The sequence below is a fragment of the Giraffa tippelskirchi genome, chromosome 4, assembly GCF_054371585.1.
Source record: "Giraffa tippelskirchi isolate mGirTip1 chromosome 4, T2T-mGirTip1v1.2.pri, whole genome shotgun sequence".
Taxonomy (NCBI): domain Eukaryota; kingdom Metazoa; phylum Chordata; class Mammalia; order Artiodactyla; family Giraffidae; genus Giraffa; species Giraffa tippelskirchi.
This window is the reverse complement of record NC_137278.1, coordinates 6,341,532-6,356,416: the sequence shown is the minus strand read 5'-3', so window position 1 is coordinate 6,356,416 and position 14,885 is coordinate 6,341,532. Positions and strand designations below refer to the sequence as shown.

At 48.5% G+C, this 14,885-nt stretch overlaps 1 protein-coding gene across 1 annotated transcript in view; it reads left to right on the top strand.

Moving 5' to 3' along the window:
- Positions 1–823: 823 nt before the first annotated feature.
- HMCN2 (hemicentin 2) overlaps positions 824–14,885 on the top strand; it is a 170,601-nt gene continuing 156,539 nt past the window's right edge. Inside the window, exon 1 of the mRNA XM_081594769.1 lies at positions 824–1,249. Coding sequence (XP_081450895.1) covers positions 994–1,249 — 256 coding nt within the window. The 5' untranslated portion in view covers positions 824–993. The remainder of the gene's footprint in view (positions 1,250–14,885) is intronic.

The following is a 14,885-nucleotide window of genomic DNA, read 5'->3' as shown; positions in this document are numbered from 1 at the left end:
ACAAGCATCTCATCCGTGACCCAGAACCCTCACGTGGGATCCAGCAAGACCGGTGGGCAGAGAGCTAGCCCCACCACCTGGAGTCATCAGATGACCTACGGACAATGTCTTATAACTCTTAGCAGAGGCAGCAGAGCCCAGGGGGGTTGGGGCCCCTCTAGACCTGGCTTCTAGTCGAGTCTCTGCTATTTGAGAGCTGGGTGATTTTTGGGCAAAGGAGGAAGCTTCGGTTTACTCATCTGTAAAATGGGCTGTGTTAATGCCTCCCTCTAGGGTTGCAGCCATCCCCTGAGGAGATAGTAACTATGTGATAAGGCTTAGCAAGGTAGTAGCCGCTCAACTTCTGTGGCTTGATTGTGTTAACCGTCCTAACAGACAATAACTGGGAAGCACGCATCCCTGCGGAAAGCAAAGGAGTTGCATTTTGTGCGTGTGTGTGCATGTGTGTGTTTGCGTGTGTGTCTGCCTGTTGGAGAGTTTTTAGGGGGTTGGGTGCAGGGAGCCACAAAAGCTAGGGCCGTGGGCAGACCTCCAGGGCAGGGGACGCGCAGTCGCAGTCCGCCCCTTCTCCTGCCCCCGCAGCGGGGCGCGCGGTCGGCGGGAGGCGCAGGTGTCCAGTGGGTCCCGCGCGTCCCCATCCCTCGCCGCCTTGGCCGGGGCCCCAGCTCCCTTCCGCCGTCCGCTCCGCGTCCTCCTCTAACCTCGGGTCTGGACGGCCGAGCAGTGGGGCCGGGAAAGTTTGAGTCACGGTGGGGGGAGCGGAGGAGGCGGGCCCGTGACCCTGAACGGGGTGGGCTCTAGGACCCGCCTCGGGCTCCCAGCAGGGGGACCCCGCCGCAAACCCAGGTCCCGCGCGCACCGGCCGCGGCGTGACGGAGCGAGGGGCTGGCTGCAGCGCTCGTCGGGTGGCGGCTGGGTGCACCAGGGCGGTCGCGCTCCCCAGGACCCGCGCGCCTCCACCGCGGCAGCCGCAGCCCCTCGGCCGCTCTCAGCATGAAGCCCCGGGCGCCGCTCCTACGGCTGCTGCTGGCGGTCTCCGCGGCCGCCGCGGCGGTGGTCGGCGAGCCCGGGACGGCGCTGCCCCATGCCACGGGGGGTGCCACCCTGGCCATCGTCTTCGACGTCACCGGCTCCATGTGGGACGACCTGATGCAGGTGATGGACGGCGCCTCGCGCATTCTGGAGCGCAGCCTGAGCCACGGCAGCCGGGTCATCGCCAACTACGCGCTGGTGCCCTTCCACGACCCAGGTAGCGCCCCCCGCACCCCTGACCTGGCGCCCTGGCGCCGTGCGCTCACCCGCCCGCTCTGCGCCCGGGGCGCACTGAACGCCCGCCGGCGGCACCGCGGCCCGGTAGGGTCGCCTTCTCCACACAACCGCTCTACGCGAGCCCCGGCACCTGGGGCAGGCCTCGCAGCCGCCCCGTCCTCCCCACCACAACCCTGAACCTGCTCTCCCCTTCTCCCGCGCCTCCCCGCCCGCGTCGTCAGGCGGGTGACGGAGAGGCGGGCGGACTGCCTTCAAAAGCCGCGCGGTCACCTCCGGGCTGTGCGACTGCATCAAATGACCTGCCTCCCGGAGCCTCACCCTCCCCGCTTAGGCGACGGGGTGAGAACTGCCTCCCAGACTCGCTGAGATGTTGAACTGGGGCCTTGGCGTCCAGGGCCTGGCACGCGCGCGCCTCCGCTGGGTTTGCGGGTTTGCCCTGTGTTAGTTCTTAGACTTTGCTCCCATCGTGGGATTCGGGAGCCAAACCCTGCATATTGCCCCTCACCTGTTCTCGAGAGAAAAACGGCAGCCAGGTGGCCTCCACCCACTTTATACTTACTGCCAGGCCCCCCCCCCCCACCTAACCCTCTGTCCCCTGCAGGCAGCACCTTGCCCCTTACAGCACCCCCATCCCGCCCCCTACCTTTCGGCTCAGTGTTAAGGCCATGCCCTTGAAAAGGCTCCTGGGAGACCCCACTGTGGGGAGTTTCAAAGAAACAGCTGTGGATCTGTGGACTCAGACTCCCAACCTTGTGAACGGCAGGACTGCTTGTTATCCAACATTTTTAGTGAAAAACTTCAGACTTACAGCAGCATCAGTTCAGTCGCTCAGTCGTGTCCGACTCTTTGCAACATAGGGAGAGAAAAAAAAAACATGAACACCTGTCTGCCCACCACCAGGTCCTATGATTAATTTTACAACGTCTTGTCATGTCTCTCCATTAGGCACCTCCCTGTTCAGAAGGATAGCTTTCTAAAGCCAAAAACTAAAAATGGCAGAGTTTTTTGTAGAATTGTATCGCAGAGTGTTCTTGTGCCGAGGAAATGCACCGGAGGTTCGATGAGCTAGGAAGCCCTGTCAGAAGCGTTTTCGTTGATCAATCAAGGCATCATTAGAGATTTTTGAAAAGCCGAGTAAGGGTGGGTGTGACATAACCCCTTACAGCCCTCAGGCTGAGTGTGGAGTCCCTCGGCTTCCAGGAGCTCTGGGCTCTGTAAGGCTCTGCAGCTCACAGCCCAGAAGCCAGGGGTCTAGAAAGATTTCTGGGAAGAGCAGAAGCTTGGCTCCCACCTGGAGGTCAGGAAAGAGCGAGGTTAGGGGAATTGTGACGTCATGCGGTGTGTCCTGGGGGCTCCAGCTCAAACACAGCTCATCCCCTGTCCCCCTAACTTTCTCACTCCCTTTCTGGGTCATTCTTGGGCTTCCAAAGATCATCCACTGAAAGGGCTTAGAGATCATTTAATCCACTCATACTCTTACAATTGGAGAGACTGAGGCTCAGGACACAGACAGGACTTCCCCAAGGCCACCTGCCAGACTGACATAATTTCTGACTGATTCAGTGAACATGAGTATGAGCAGACTCAGGGAGATGTTGAGGGACAGGGAAGCCTGGTGTGCTGCAATTCCGTGGGGTCGCAAGGAGTCGGACACGACTGAACGACTGAACAATAACAACCCATATTTGTCTCTAAAATGCTTGGCTCCATTGGTGGGCAGGAGAGCAGTCTGTTGGAAGCACATACAGTGTCCTGGGCCCCGTAGTGTCCTCACCATCCCCTCTCTGGCCATCATCTTCTTGAAGCCCTTGTTCCACCCCAAGATCTCCTCTCCTCTCTGGATGCTAAGAGCATGCGTGACCCTCTAACCTTCACTCCATCTTCTGCAAAACAAAAAAATCCCACCCCCCTTTCCCATCTCTGCTTCCCAAACCATGCTCCCTACAGACACCCCAGGTCCAGTGGAGGGGGAACCTCAGTGTTTATTGAGCCCTTGCTGTGTGCACAGTCTTGTGAGGCTCTCAGTGTGAAGCAGGCAAGGTTCACGCCAAGGAGCCGGCAGCCTGCTGGCGACAAGCCAGGCAGAGAGTAGCAGGTGTCCCTCCTGACAGCTCCTGACTGTTGGTTAGTGAGGGAAGGGACTCATCAAAGGCTCTCTGAGGACACAGCATTGGAGCAGAACTTGAGGACGATGAAGGGAGGTTGATCAGCTTTTGACCACCTGCCGGGGGATGCTAGGTGCCAAGGATACAGAGGGATGGAGGTCTTCCTAAACACATGGAGCTTGCTGAGTGGCAGCTGACACGTTGGGGCAGGTGTCTGTGGATGTGGAGCCTGGGTGTAGGAGAGGTGAGATGGGGCAGCCGGGAGAGGCGAGATTGGTCCAGGCTATTGTTAGTGAAAGGTAGGGTCTGGCTGCTTGCTGCTCAAAAGCCAATAAACAGGCTGTGTTGGCGGAAAGGAAAGTTTGCTTTATTTCAGATGCTGGCAACTGGGCAGGAGAGGGTGGACATCCATCCAAAGGCCGACACCCCCCCAGCCCCAACCACCACCACTGACAGTCACTGGGGAAAAGCTTTTGTAGATGGAGGGAGGGGGCTACATGCAGAAACAGCACAGTCAGCTCTGACAGTCATCTTCAAACTGATCCTCGGTGGTCTGACCAGCATCATCTTGGTTGTTTTGGGTGCGCTTAATCTTCAGTTCCAGGGTCGGTCTGTTTCCATTTCTTTGAGGCACATTCTCGGAATCGTGGCAGCTTGGGTCATGGCTACAGTGTGGGCATCATGTAGTTAACTTCTCCAGCTGGTGGAGGTTTCAGTATCTGCAAGACAGCTCACAGGACATGGCTCAGAATATTATCTATAGCCCTTGAGAAGGAACCAAAGATATTCGACTATGCTTTATGAGTACATTGTTATTATTTGGTCTCCTTTGACGGTTTCCCCTTATTTCTGCATATTCACACTTCTCTGATTAAATTTATTCTTTGACTAAAGTTTTTACACAGACAAAAGGCAGGCAGAGGACATGGGGGTGGCGGTGGTGGCAAGGACCATAGTGTCCTGCTCCATTTCGCTATGACCACGGAACTGAGGACTCTTAGATATGCTTCTATGGGCTTTGAGCAGACACTGAGTGTTCCTGAGCAAGGATTGGAGCTGTGGTTTAGGTTAGGCCGTGGCTTTTGAATTGGCCGGTGGAATTCCCTTTGGTGGAAGTGAGGCTGAGAGATTGGGGTTTTAGCTGACAGTTCAGGGCTTCCCTTGTGGCTCAGATGGTAAAGAATCCGCCTGCAATGCGGGAGACCTGGGTTCGATCCCTGGGTTGGGAAGATTCCCTTGGAGAAAGGAATGGCTACCCACTCCAGTATTCTTGCCTGGAGGATTCCATGGACAGAGGAGCTTGACAGGCTACAGCCCACGGGGTTGCAAAGAGTCAGAAGCGACTGAGTGACTTTCACTCACTCACTCAGGTCCCCCAGGGCTGTGTACTGGGAGGGTCTTCCTAAAGGAAACCCCTACATTAAACCCCAGAGACCATACTTTGCAAGGCAAGTTTCAAGTGGTTCTGGGTGGCACATGCTTCAAGAGAAACCAGAACCTGTGCTTTGGAAATGTTTTTTTAACGAAAAAAAAAAAAAAATGGTACGTTCCCAAATGGCAGAGTTAGAATTTTGCTAATGGTTTTATTTTGGCTGAAATTTAGGTTGTTTTCAGTTTTTCTCTATTAAAATGTCGCAAAAAGCACTCTGGTGTGTAAATCTTTGTCTGCATCTTTGATTGTTTTTTTCATTGGATTAAAGTTCTGGAAGCAGAATTCCTAGGTCATTATATAAACACACTGAGTGGGGGGCAACTCTTCAAATTGTTTTCCAAAATGTTTTGGAAGTTTCAGCTTCTACCAGAAGCATCTGAGGGGACCGTTTCAGAGCGGCTACCCTCAACCCTAGTGTCCTGTGTGTGTGCTCACACGCTGAGTCTTGTCTGACTCTTTGCAACCCGATGGACTGGAACCTGCCGGGCTCCTCTGTCCATGGGATTTCCCAGGCAAGAATATTGGAGTGGGTTGCCATTTCCTTCTCCAGGGGATCTTCCTGACCCAAGGATCAAACCATGTCTCCAGCACTGGCAAGCAGATTCTTTACCGCTGAGCCACTGGGGAAGCCCGAACAGCTAATAAACTGGAAAGGGGCATTGTGGTTTTGTTTTTTTTGTGTTCAGTCACATCTGACTCTTTTCAGCCGCATGCACTGTAGCCCGCCAGGCTCCTCTGCCCACCAGGCTCCTCTGTTCATTAAATTTTCTAGGCAAGAACACTAGAGTGGGTTGCCATTTCCCACTTCAGGGGATCTTCCCAACCCAGGGATTGAACCCAAGTCTGTTGCATTTCCTACAATGGCTGGCAGATTCTTTACCACTAGCGCCACCTGGGAAGCCCCCAGCCTTAGGGATTAGGATAATAATATTTTCCCCCCTAATTCAAAAGATGGAAAATGATCTCTACTGATTTTAACTGCTAGTGAGGTTCAGTAAAATTTCAAGTATTCACTAGATTTTTTTGTGTGTGTGAATTTCTTCTTTCATAAATTGTCATTTACTCATTTTTCCATTTGAGATTTTTAGTGATTTTCTTATCAGTCAGTATGAGGACTTTATACTGATGATATTATTGGTTTTTGTTGTATGGTTTTGTATGTTGTAGCATTTTCCCCGATTGTTTGGCTTTTAATGTTTGTGGTTCTTAATGTTCTGAAGTTTTAAATGTTTATGTAGCAAATCTATTGACTTTTTCCCTTTGTAAATTTCTTCACTTTCATCCTTAGAAAGATATGTTGTTTTCTTATCACAAAATCAGTTAGGTAAATGTTCTAGGTTTTTTCATTTGTTCTCTTTTTTTCTCTTTATATTTACTTTTTAAACCTGGGATTAAAAAAATCAGCATATAGTATTAAAACTAATTTGATGTGATTCTTCTAGAACAGGATAATGCATGGTTAGGGTACATTTTATCAGATAGTCCTTTCTTTTTCATTTATTTGGATCCTGCCTTTATCCAAAATTACTTTATATCAATTTATTTATCTTTCCACTCTGTCCTATTGTATGACAGTTCTTGTGCCAGGGGCACACTGCGTTCATTATTTGGGTTTATAATGGGGCAAATCCTTCCTCCTAGTCTTTAAAAAAAATTTACCCCCAGCCTTATTGAAATACAGTTGACACATAATATTGTGTTAGTTTAAAATGTCCAGTGTATTGATTTGATACATTTATATATTGCAAAATGATTACCACCATAGCATTGGCTAACGCTTCCATCTTGTCACATAATTACCATTTCTTTTTTGTGGTGAGAACATTTGTGATCTACTTTCTTGGCAATATTTAAGTACATAATACAGTATTATTAGTGATAATTACTATGTTCTGTATTCAACTCCCAGAACTTATTCATCTCATAACTGCAAGTTTGTACCCTTCAACTAACATCTCCTTATTTCTCCTCCTCCCCGACTCCTGGAAACCACCACTTTTCTCTGTTTCTATGAATTTTGTTTTTTGGTTTTTTTTTTAGATTCCAAATATAAGTGAGATCATACTGTATTTGTCTTTCTCTATCTGACTCATTTCGCTTAGCATAACGCCCTCAAGGTCCATCCAAGTTGTCCCAGACAGCAGGATTTCTTTCTTTCTTTCTTGTGGTCGAATAATTTTCCATTGTGTATGTATGCTGTACCATTATCCTCTCACAGCTGACCAGTTTAATTTCTATCTTTTTTGCCACGGTGTGCAGAAGGATCTTAGTTCCCTGACCAGGGATGAAACCAGTGACCCTGCAGTGGAAGTGCAGAGTCTTTACCAACAGACCACCAGGGAAAGTTCATTTTTAATGAACTTTTAATTTTAGAACAGTTTTAAATTTACAGAATTATTGCAGAGATAGTCCAGCAGTTCCCATATACCCAACATCCTGTTGTCTCTATTATTACCATTTTCCATTACGATGGTGCATTTATCTCAACTGATGCTGGGAAAAATTGAAGGCGGGAGGAGAAGGGGACAACGGAGGATGAGATGGTTTGGTGGCATCCCCGACTCAATGGACATGAGTTTGAGTAAATTCCGGGAGCTGGTGATGGACAGGGAAGCCTGGTGTGCTGCAGTCCATGGGGTTGCAAAGAGTCGGACATGACTGAGCGACTGAACTGAACTGAACTGAACAACCCAATATTTAAATATTATTATTAACTAAAGTCCATTCTTCAGTTCCTCTTCTGGCAGAGGAACCAGAGATCAAATTGCCAACATCCGCTGGATCATCAAAAAAGCAAGAGAGTTCCAGAAAAACATCTACCTCTGCTTTATTGACTATGCCAAAGCCTTTGGCTGTGTGGATCACAATAAACTGCGGAAAATTCTGAAAGAGATGGGCATACCAGACCACCTGACCTGCCTCTTGAGAAACCTGTATGCGGGTCATGAAGCAACAGTTAGAACTGGACATGGAACAACTGACTAGTTCTAAATAGGAAAAGGAGTCCGTCAAGGCTGTATATTGTCACCCTGCTTATTCAACTTATATGCAGAGTACATCATGAGAAACGCTGGGCTAGAGGAAGCACAAGCTGAAATCAAGATTGCTGGGAGAAGTAACAATAACCTCAGATATGCAGGTGACACCACCCTTATGGCAGAAAGTGAAGAACTAAAGAGCCTCTTGATGAAAGTGAAAGAGGAGAGTGAAAAAGTTGGCTTAGAGCTCAACATTCAGAAAACTAAGATCATGGCATCCGGTCCCATCACTTCATGGCAGATAGATGGGCAAACTGTGGAAACAGTGGCTGACTTTATTTTTCTGGGCTCCAAAATCACTGAAGATGGTGATTGCAGCCATGAAATTAAAATACGCTTACTCCTTGGAAGGAAAGTTATGACCAACCTAGATAGCACATTAAAAAGCAGAGACATTACTTTGCCAACAAGGGTCCATCTAGTCAAGGCTATGGTTTTTCCAGTGGTCATGTATGGATGTGAGAGTTGGACTATAAAGAAAGCTGAGCGCCAAAGAATTGATGCTTTCGAACTGTGGTGTTGGAGAAGACTCTTGAAAGTCCCTTGGACAGCAAGGAGATCCAACCAGTCCATCCTAAAGGAGATCAGTCCTGGGTGTTCATTGGAAAGACTGATGTTGAAGCTGAAACTCCAATACTTTGGCCACCTGATGCGAAGAGCTGACTCATTAGAAAAGACCCTGATGCTGGGAAAGATTGAGGGCAGGAGGAGAAGGGGGCAACAGAGGATGAGATGGTTGTATGGCATCATCGACTTGATGGACGTGGGTTTGGGTGGACTCCAGGAGTTGGTGATGGACAGGGAGGCCTGGGGTGCTGCAGTTCATGGGGTCGCAAAGAGTCGGACATGACTGAGCGACTGAACTGAACTGATTCTTTATTCAGATTCCCTCAAATTTCCCCTAAAGTCTGTTTCAGGATCCCATGCAGGATCCCGTGTTACATGTACCTGCCTGTCCCTTAGGCTTCTTTTGGTTGTGATGGTTTTTCAACCTTTGTTTTTGATGACCTTGACAGTTTCAATGCGTATTGCCCGGATGTTTTGTCCCTCTGTCATAATTTGCTGGGTGTTTTTCTCCAGTTAGACTGGGTAATGGGAGGAAGATCACAGAGGAACAAGACTGTTCTCATCATACCCTGTCAAGGGTACATGCTATCGGTGTGGCTTATCACTGTTGACGCTGACCTTGATCACCTGGCCGAGGTTGTCAGGTGTCTTCACAGAAGTTTACTCTTTTCTTTCTCCCTTTCTGTACTATCCTCTTTGGAAGAAAGTCACTCCTTGCAGCCCACACTTAAGAAGTAGGGAGTTGTGATCCACCTCCATGAATGTGGAGTATTTACAAAAATTGTTTGGAAATCTTCCGCATGAGAGAGTTGACTCCTCTCCATTTATTTGTTTATTCAATCATTTGTATGTATCAGTATGGACTCACTGTTTTATTCTTTGGGTTGTAATCCAATACTGCTGGGTTTATTTTGTTGCTCAAGTTTTTCCAACTTTACTCATTGGAAGCACTTTCATTTGGCCGCTGTGTACCTTTGACATACACTTACTGTTGTGAGCTATTTTTTTAAAGCACTTTCTTACTTTCTGGCACTACAAGCTATTCCAGACTCATGTATTTCCTGCCCCAGTTCTAGAATTAACAGTTTCTCCAAGGAACCCTGGTTCTGTTTATTAAAAGATGGTATTCGATGCCAGCATTAGACACCAGCACCCGAGTGCTTCCCAGGTGGCACAGTGGTAAAGAATTCGCCCGCCAATGCAGGAGACACAGGAGATGTAGTTTCAGTCCCTGGGTTGGGAAAATTCCCTGGAGTAGAAAATGGTAACCCACTGCAGTATTCTTGCCTGGAGAATTCCATGGGCGGAGGAGCCTGGCAGGCTGCCGTCCATGGAGTCTCAAAGAGTTGGACGTGACTGGACACACGCCTCTCACTTCTCTGAGTGTGAGGTGTGCTTGTTGCTACTGGGTTGTCACTGCTTCTGTATCTTTAGTTGACGAAGCAAGAAATACATGTTGTATATGTAACTTGTGTGTGTACCTATATCTATAACTATTTCTGTATTTACCATTTGTATCTAGATTAAGCTGAACGAGTTCATTCTGCTGCCTCCAACTCTCTTTCATTACCACGTGGATCCCTCTAACCTACTCTTGCTTATCTCTAACCTCCGCCGACAGAGACTAACCTGGCTCTCTTCATCACCACCCACCATCACTGACGTAATTGTGCGGCGTCAGTGCACATTTATGGTGGTTTTAGCATTGCTAACTTGCGCCCCATGGAAAACAACTTTATTAACAAGACTACCGTTCTTTTGCCTTTAGTCTTGTAGATGCAACTCATTTCCAGAGTTACTTGGCCCGGGACCTTCTTCATGTTCTTTTTTATTCATTTTCATTTTCAAAATATTTTTGAACACGATTCTCTTCAGATGAAAAGTGGAAAAACTTAGTCAACTTCCCCCCAAAATTTCCTGCTGTGATTTTGCTCAGAATTGTGTTAAATTTTGATTTGGGGAAGAATTATCATTACAAAAATTTAATTTTTTCCATGTAGGAGTGCTGTGTGTGTGCCCTGTTAAGTTACTCAGTCGAGTCTGACTCTGTGACCCCATGGACTGCAGCCCGCCAGGCTCCTCTGTCCATGGGATTTCCCAGGCAAGAATGCTGGAGTGGGCTGCTATTTCCTTCTCCAGGGGATTTTCCCCACCCAGGGATTAAACCCGAGACTCTTGTGTCTCCTGCACTGGCAGGTGGATTCTTTACCTCTGCTCCACCGTGTTGGAGATCTCTTCCCTTTTTTTTTTTTTTTTTACATATTTATTTCCTTTATTGAAAACTTGTAGTCTTTTTCCCTTATAGGTTCCACCCATTTCTTTTTAAGGTCATCTGTAAATATTTGGGGTTTTGTATGACTATTTTGACCAGGACTTTTTTTCATTACATTTTTTGCAAATGAGTATTGCTAGTATGTTGGAAAGCAATTTATTTTCATATATTTATTTTGTTTCCAACTTTCTTACTGAAGGGATTTTAAAAGACTAGTTCTAATTTTTTTTGAGGGAGTAATGTCTTGAGTTTTCTAGGTTGAAAACCACAGCCTGTCCAAATTATAATATTGTTTCCTTTTTTCCAATCAAACTGTTCACTCATTTGGAATGTTTTGTACCATTTAGCAGCTAGAGCGTTCAGAACAGTGTTAAGTAATAGCGATGGCTGAAGTGGATCTTGTCTTTACTGTATTGTCTTTCTTGCTGGTTCTTGATTTGAAGTTTTCTTCATCAGATGGAGGAAGATAGCTCTCATTCTTAATTTACCAAGGGTATAAAAAACACCCCTGAAACAAATAAAGCCCGATAGTTCAGTGGGTAAAGAATCTGCCTGCAGTGCATAAGACACAGGACATGTGGGTTTGATCCCTGGGTCTGGAAGATCCCTTGGAGGAGGAAATGGCAACCACTCCGGTATTCTTACCTGAAAAATTCCGTGACAGAGGAGCCTGGTGGGCTACAATTCAAAGGGTCGAAAAGAGTCAGATACAGCTGAGCACTGAACTGAAATCTGACAAAGCAACAAACAAGCAAACAAAAAAAGCCAAGTGAGGGTGGGTGCTCAGTATTAGCCAGTGACTTTCTGGCTTTGCTGAGATGTTTGTGAGATCTTTTGCCTGTTGACCTCTTGATGTGATTCTTTCCTTCTTAACCATTTCCACATTCCCTGCTTAATAATCCACCATGACCAAGCAAGGATTATTCTTTAGTATACAGCTGGATTCTATTTGCCAGTGTCTTGTTTGGGACTTCTCCACTCGTTTCAATATGTGTGATCAGTAAGTGATATTCTTTCTTTGTGCTCTTTGTCAAATTTTGGCATCAAGGCTTAGCTCTTTCAGTGAATAACTAAAATTATTGTTTCCTCAAAAAATTACAAATTTAACACATGCTTGTTAAATGTTCTAATAACACTACTCTCAAGAGATGCAAACACTTTTAATAATTTTGTGTGCTTCCAGACTCTGTGTGTGTGTCATTCACTTGTATACATATGTACCCTTCATTTTTTTATTACATAAAAATGGGATGGTATTATGCATACAGTTTTGCAACCTGCTTTTCTGCCCCACATAATATATCATGGGTATCTTTCCATGTTAGGAAATATCAATCCACCCCATTGTTTTCATGACTATAGAAGGTGTTACAGGGAAGATCTTAATTTTTTTTAATTAATAATTATTTTAAAATTGGGGTATAGTTGCTTTACATGCTATGTTAGTTTCCGCTGCACAATGAAGTGAATAAACTGTATATACACATATATCCTCTCCCTCTAGCCCTCCCTCCCACACCTGTTCCCCATCTCACCCCTCTGGGTCACCACAGAGCACCAAGCTGAGCCCCCTGCTCTAAGCAGGAGGTGCCCACTAGCTACCTGTGTTATACATGCCAGTGCACGTATGTCAGTACCAGTCTCCCAGTTCATTCCACCCCTCCTGCCCCCACCGTGTCCACATGGAGAGATCTTCACTGATCTTCTCTTGACTTATCCAGCCATTCTCATATTGTGGAAAATAGGTTGCTTTGAGTTTCTATACAATACACACACACATTTACAAAAGCATAGCTATTGGATACGTTCTCAGAACTGCAATTGCCATTGTTAAAGCATGTGAGCATTTTAAACTTGAATAGACATCAGCAAACTGTCCTCCAAAAGTGCCGTACCATCTTGCCCTCTTACCTAGAGAGTATGATACTGCTTTTCCCAACCTCTTTGGCATCCAGGGACATCACTCTTCCTGTTTTTGCTAATCTGATAGGTGAGAAATGGTGACCTGTTTTAATTTGCGTATGTCTGATTGAGGCTGAGTTTGAGCATCTTCTCTGGGTTGCTAGGTGTCCTGCCAGCCTCCCGCAGGGAAGAGGTGGTTTTAGCTGGTCAGCAGCCAGGATTCTTGTCATTGTTTAGTCGCTCAGTCGTGTCTGACTCTTTTGCAACCCCATGGACTATAGCCCACCAGGCTCCTCTGTCCATGGGATTTCCCAGGCAAGAGTACTGGAGTGGGTTGCCAATTCTTTCTCCAGGGGATCTTCCCGACCCAGGGATTAAGCCCGAGACTCTTGTGTCTCCTGCACTGGCAGGTGCATTCTTTCCCACTGAGCCACCAGGGCAGGAGCCAGGATGCAGGCCGGCAAAGTGAACGTGTTCAGTAGGCAGGATTGCCTGTGAGGTGGGGTGACTTGGCTCCTTGCCACATGCTCTAATGTGTTTGTGTATATGTGTGTGTGTGTGCGGAGAAGGCATTAGCACCCCACTCCAGCACTCTTGCCTGGAAAATCCCATGGATGGGGGAGCCTGGTAGGCTACAGTCCATGGGGTCGCTAAGAGTCGGACACGACTGAACGACTTCACTTTCACTTTTCACTTTCATGCACTAGAGAAGGAAATGGCAACCCACTCCAGTATTCTTGCCTGGAGAATCCCAGGGACGGCGGAGCCTGGTGGGCTGCCGTCTATGGGGTCGCACAGAGTTGGACACGACTGAAGCGACGCAGCAGCAGCAGCAGCAGCAGCAGTGTGTGTGTGTGTGTGTGTGTGTGTGTGTGTGTGTGTGTGTGTGTGTGTGTGTGTATACCAGTATATACTGTCACCCTGGAGTGACACTGCTATTCCCAAACTTCTCATCATGAAATAGATAAATCAGTCTTTGCTCTGAGCAGAAAATCCAGCCCTTTGACCTGCCCCCCAGTGCATCTCTCCTTGGACAGGCTTGTCCCTGTCACTGAGGGCACCTCATCGAAGTGCAGTGTCCCTGCCTGAGCTTTCCAGCATGACTGTGCAGGGCAGGGGTGTGGGGAGAGGAGCGGGCTGGGCATGCCTCCGAGAGGAGAAGCAGGAGGATGAGGACACGGTGAGTCTGAGAGTGGGGGGCCGCCTGCCCGGCAGGCCTGGGGTGGCTGAGTGCATTCGGTCCACTCGGTCCCCAGAGATCCCTGACAGACTCACAATTCACTTGCTCCATATGCAATTCCCAGGGGATTGCCCAGGAAGGATGCACCAGGTAGGATGCCAGCTTGGGCTGTGGCACCTTCAGTCAGTCCCGCCAGGCCCCCAGAGAAGGGCCCAAGTTCATTAACCGCTGGGTGGTCCCTGTAACAAAGAGGCCTGGGCTGCTCTGAGAGGTGGGGAGACAGGAGTGACCTTTGAGTTGGGATGGGGAAAGGCTGGGTGTGGGGACGGTGGTGATGGTGTAGTCGCTAAGTCATGTCTGGCTCTTTGTGACCCCATGAACTGCAGCCCGCCAGGCTCCTCTGTCCGTGGGATTTCCCAGGCAAGAATACTGGAGTGGGTTGGCATTTCCTTCTCCAAGGGATCTTCCCAACCCAGGGGTCAAACCCGGGTCTCCTGCATTGCAGGTGGATTCTTTACCAACTGAGCCACCAGGGAAGCCCTGGGTGTAGGTAGCGGGGGGTCCATATCGGACCGAGGGTAGCACAGTGGGCAGAGGGAACAGTACAATCGATGGCTCTGAGGCTGGCAGGAGTGTAGATCCGAACATCTCCCTGAAGATAGGGGGACTGGCAGATGCAGACGCTCAAGGCAGAGCCTGAGTCCATCGTGTGATCAGAGCCCCAGGAGTCTCTCAGGAGACATGGATTCTGGACTCCTGGATGCCAAGGAGGAAGCTGAGGAAGGTTCTGAGGTTCTGGGGCTATTTTAGCTCTTTGGACAGAACCACCCACCCAGTTGCTTCCTGCCCCGCCTCGTCTGCCTTCAGCGGTGTCTTCAAGGGAGTCCATTCAGCCAGCGCTGGGCTCAGGGCTGTAATTCTAGCAGACCAGACTTCCTTTTCTCCAGTGCCTGCCTCTTAGACACGGGAGGACTGAGTCCCGGAGAGGGGACACAATTTGCCCACCATGGTGGCAGATGGTGGGACCCTGCGTGGGGCCCCTGCAGTTGGAGGAGGGGCCATGTGCACATCTGGAGTGACCCCAGGATCTAAGCCCTGCTTTCAAGGAGGTGGGAAGCAT